General features: G+C 50.9%; 3 protein-coding genes across 3 annotated transcripts in view; 1 reads left to right on the top strand and 2 right to left on the bottom strand.

Moving 5' to 3' along the window:
• The window catches only part of LOC127009848 (uncharacterized), a 98,751-nt gene that overhangs the window by 35,693 nt on the left and 58,058 nt on the right, over positions 1-5,000 (bottom strand). The gene's annotated exons all lie outside the window — the stretch shown is intronic.
• Positions 1-5,000, bottom strand: part of LOC127009850 (E3 ubiquitin-protein ligase TRIM32-like) — a 96,406-nt gene that overhangs the window by 53,966 nt on the left and 37,440 nt on the right. The gene's annotated exons all lie outside the window — the stretch shown is intronic.
• The window catches only part of LOC127009851 (tripartite motif-containing protein 65-like), a 2,042-nt gene continuing 387 nt past the window's right edge, over positions 3,346-5,000 (top strand). The window contains exon 1 of the mRNA XM_050883220.1: positions 3,346-5,000. This exon is cut by the window's right edge and continues 387 nt beyond it. Within this exon, the coding sequence (XP_050739177.1) occupies positions 3,545-5,000 (1,456 nt within the window). The 5' untranslated portion in view covers positions 3,346-3,544.

The raw sequence follows: 5,000 nt of genomic DNA, 5'->3' as shown, positions 1-5,000 counted from the left end.
CCTCCTCCCGCAGGCAGCGCGGCCCCTTCTACGTTAACACCAGGTTGTACGCGGTGTGGAGCAAGGGGGAGGAGGGAGAGTATGTGAGGAGCGAGTACTTCGAGAGTAACGTTGGTAGTGGATCATCCGTCCTGCTGCCTGTCCTTGATGAAGGTGACTACAGGGTGTCAGGCCGGGCGGGGGATGTGTGTGGGCTGGAGTGGAGTGACCCTGCCCGGGGTGAAAATGGTAAGTTTGGCATCTACACCAGAGACTGTCAGGATGGTGGTGGGCCTCGTGTCTTCGGTGAGGTGGTGGACGGACTACACGTGGTGGCCGAGACAGTCCAACACAGGGACATTACAGAGGTGACTGTGGCGGACTGTGGCGTGGAGTTGTGACGATTATGGCCACCACCACCACCACCGCATTCTTATAACATCCGATGTGATATTTTGCGTGATGTTTCGTGCACTGCATAAACACTTGATGCAGTGTGTTAGTTTCTTGGGTCATCCTTGTAGCACCAGGTGTGAGGTTTCGTGCATTTCATAAACACTTGATGTAATGTGATAATTCCTTGGGGCATACTTGTAACACCTAGGATGATGTTTTGTGTATTACATATATCTACTTCATTAAAACGTCTTGATGAAAAAGCCTGTCCAATCCTTGCTCAGTAAAACAAGGACTACACCGTTTCCTAACTGGGTGACTGTATATCTAAATGCCTAGGTGATTGGCTGACTGGGTGACTGTACATCTAAATGGCTGGGTGATTGGCTGACTGGGTGACTGTACATCTAAATGGCTGGGTGATTGGCTGAATGAGTGACCCTATATCTAAATGCCTAGGTGTTTGGCTGACTGGGTGACTGTATATCTAAATGGCTGGGTGATTGGCTGACTGGGTGACTGTATATCTAAATGGCTGGGTGATTGGCTGACTGGGTGACTGTATATCTAAATGGCTGGGTGATTGGCTGACTGGGTGACTGTATATCTAAATGGCTGGGTGTTTGGCTGACTGGGTGACTGTATATCTAAATGGCTGGGTGTTTGGCTGACTGGGTGACTGTATATCTAAATGGCTGGGTGTTTGGCTGACTGGGTGACTGTATATCTAAATGGCTGGGTGATTGGCTGACTGGGTGACTGTATATCTAAATGGCTGGGTGATTGGCTGACTGGGTGACTGTATATCTAAATGGCTGGGTGTTTGGCTGACTGGGTGACTGTATATCTAAATGGCTGGGTGATTGGCTGACTGGGTGACTGTATATCTAAATGGCTGGGTGATTGGCTGACTGGGTGACTGTATATCTAAATGTCTAGGTGATTGGCTGACTGGGTGACTGTATATCTAAATGGCTGGGTGATTGGCTAACTGGGTGACTGTATATCTAAATGGCTGGATGATTGGCTAACTGGGTGACTGTATATTTAAATGGCTGGGTGATTGGCTGACTGGGTGACTGTATATCTAAATGGCTGGGTGATTGGCTAACTGGGTGACTGTATATCTAAATGGCTGGGTGATTGGCTAACTGGGTGACTGTATATCTAAATGGCTGGGTGGTTGGCTAACTGGGTGACTGTATATCTAAATGGCTGGATGATTGGCTAGCTGGGTGACTGTATATCTAAATGGCTGGGTGATTGGCTAACTGGGTGACTGTATATCTAAATGGCTGGGTGATTGGCTAACTGGGTGACTGTATATCTAAATGGCTGGGTGATTGGCTAACTGGGTGACTGTATATCTAAATGGCTGGGTGATTGGCTAACTGGGTGACTGTATATCTAAATGGCTGGGTGGTTGGCTAACTGGGTGACTGTATATCTAAATGACCGGCTGATTGACTGACTGCATATCTAACTACCTGAATGTATATCCATACTAGGCGCATAGCACTCGGAGAGTGTACACCTCCGCCAAAGATTGTCCTGAAAATTGGTATGGGCATCAACTGTGATCCTATGCATCATATGGAAGCATTTGTTTCGAAATTTGATGAAATTCTATTTTTTTTTTAAACTCTGACCTTGGGTTAACTTTTCGAGGTCAAGGTCAAGGGTCAAGGTCAAGGTCATGCAAGGTGCGTCTTTCCATGACCTAAAATATGAACCAAGTCTGAAGTCCCTACGATGATGAGAACCGAAGTTATGACCAATCTGACGTTTTGTGCGACTTTGACCTTGACCTTTGATATAAAAAAAATAATGTTTTCTATTCTGAATGAACACGAAGCTTCCCTGAAAGCATTTGTTTCGAAATTTGATGAAATTTTATTTTTTTCGAAACTATGACCTAGGGCGAACTTTTTGAGGTCAAGGACAAAGGTCAAGATCAAGGCCATGCAAGGTACGTCTTTCCATGAGCTAAAATATGAACCAAGTCTAAAGTCTCAACGATGACGATAACTGAAATTATGGCCAATCTGACGTTTTGTGCGACCTTGACCTTTGATCTTTGACATCAAAAATTCATTGGGTTGTATTCTGGATGGACACGAAGCTTCCCTGAAAAATTGGTTGAGATATCCACAAAATTGTGCGCAGGAAACTGCTGATAAACAAACAAATAAATAGATAAATAAATAAATAAATAAATAAATACATAAACATACTGACCGGACCAAAAATATAACCTCCTCCCAACTTCGTTGGCGGGGGTAATGACTGGCTAACTGACCGATGGGGTAGTTGACAGGCTAGCTGGGTGACTGACTGGGTGAATGAGCATCTAACTGAGTGGTTGGGTTAATAACTGACTGGCTGACTGACTGACTTGTAGGGTTACTGACTGCCTGACTGGCTCGGTGGCTGGCTGACTGGTTCGGTGGCTGACTGATTGACTGGCTGGTTAAATGCATAGCTGTTTAGCTTGGTGACTGACTGACTGGTTGGGTGGCTAGCTGACTGATTGACTGACTGTTGGTTGACAGTATGTATATCTAACTAGCTGATTGTGTCTGGCTGACTGGCTGACTGTATCCCAAACCGGCGTGTTGATTATGTGACTACTGGCTGACTTACTGAATATATATCTAACTAACTGGGTGACTGGCTGGATGGCTGTACACCTAACTGGCAGACTGACTGGCTTGGGAAATTTCTAAACTGGTTTTCCTTGTAACTGTCTGTCTGACTGGCTCTCTGGCTGGCTGGCTGCCCATATGTTAGTCTGTCAGTCTGTTGTTTACTAATTCAGCTTTTTTTGCCTTTTTTCTGTCTGTCTGGTCATATGTTACTCTCACTCCGGTTGTGTACAAATTCATCCGTCAGACGCACCAAGGCTGTAGTGATAGTCTCCTTGGAGACTATCAGTGTTTTGATTATCTCCTTGGAGACTATCAGTACACTGATAGTCGTGAGCAGCACTCAACGACAGCCACTCCCAGGCAGAGCCGTGCCGCCCTAAAGAAGTGTCCGCCCACCACGCCCGTGACCACCCCACGGAACACTGCCACGGCGAGGAGTGTGTGTCAGACCATCACAGCCCCTCAACACCACCACCACCACCACCACCAGCAACAACAACAACAACAAGAACAACAGCGTCATGGAGGCTGCAGGGAGGGGCGGCAGAATGGCAGGACAGAGACAAGTGAGGAACATGTACACTGGCGGAAACCCTGCGGAGTGTCCAGTGTGCATGACAGGCTATGATGGCACCGTGCAGAGGCCGCGCACCCTGCCCTGCGGCCACACTGTCTGCACGCTGTGCATAGAGGAGCTGAAGGTGCAGGGCCGTGTTGCCTGCCCAGAGTGCCGCGTTAGACACGCCGTGCCCGAGGGAGTTCAGTTCCCTGTCAACTATTCTGTTGAGGCCCTCATAGGGATGATGAGAGACTCGCCGCCACCCAGTGCCGGGGAAGGAGCAGCAGCAGCAGCTGGCAAGAAGGAGGCGGCGGGTCTCTCCAAGAAAATGCGTTCCTCCCTGCAGGAACAGGAGGCCATAGTTGTGGCTGCCATCACCGCCTGCCGGGAGGCTCAGTCACAGCTGGGCCAGTACCAGACGACCCTGGCAGGCTGGGGCGAGCGGCAGCAGCAGCTGGAGGACAGGCTCCTGGAACTGGTGGACCAGAGCAGGAGTGCCAGGGAGCTCCTGCAGCAGGAAGAGTCCCGTGCGGCGGCCAAGGAGGAGGAACTGAAGAAGGGGGAGCAGGGGCTGCAGGCCTTACTGGAGACGTTGCGCACCCTTACAACAGAGCAAGAACTATTCGTGGCAATGCTTGAAGTGTTTTGTTGCACTGGCGGGACAAAGCAGGCGGTGAAGGAGTGCCGAGAAGGTTTTCCTGATGCCAGCACCGTCACCACCGCCAGGAAGGTGAACGTGGCATCTAGTGCAGCCCTGGAGGCTGTCCAGGCAGCTCTGGAAACACTTCCTACAGAGGAGCCCAGGCCCCAGGCAGACTCAGACTCCACCGTCATGGACAGACTGCACCTCATCTGGACAGGGAGCTTGATGGCCGAGGACCTCCGCAGCCTGACGCAGCCCGCCAGGCGCCTGCTGGAGGCTGGCCGGGTGTTTGCTGTCTACCAGGCGGAAGGTCAGCGCCGACACGCAAGAATAAGCCTTGAAGCCGGCCAGCTGTGCCTCCACGCCCTGAAGGACCATCCCTTGCCACGGGGCGCGGCAACCCTGCAGGTGAGCGAGGTTGTGCCACCCTCCCCCCCCTGCACGGTGTTCCTGGACCTGTCATGGCCGGGCAAGGCGCCGCGGCGGGTCCAAATTCGTCTGAGCCCCGACACAACGCGGGGCAGACAGTTCTTATTGTTGTGCACGGGGCAGCGCGGCCCCTCCTACGTTAACACCAGGTTGTTCCAGGTAGTGAGGAAGGGGGAGGCGGGAGAGTTTGTGAAGGGCGGGGACTACGAGAGTAACGATGGTGAGGGGTCATCCGTCCTGCTGCCTGGCCTTGATAAGGGTGCGTACTGCAATTCAGTCCAGGCGGGGGATGTGTTTGGGCTGGGGTGGAATTACCGTACCCCGGAAGAGAATGGTCAGTTTGGAA

The sequence above is a fragment of the Eriocheir sinensis genome, chromosome 42 (assembly GCF_024679095.1).
Source record: "Eriocheir sinensis breed Jianghai 21 chromosome 42, ASM2467909v1, whole genome shotgun sequence".
Lineage (NCBI taxonomy): Eukaryota > Metazoa > Arthropoda > Malacostraca > Decapoda > Varunidae > Eriocheir > Eriocheir sinensis.
The sequence above is the reverse complement of the archived record's forward strand: the minus strand, read 5'-3'. Positions and strand labels throughout refer to the sequence as shown.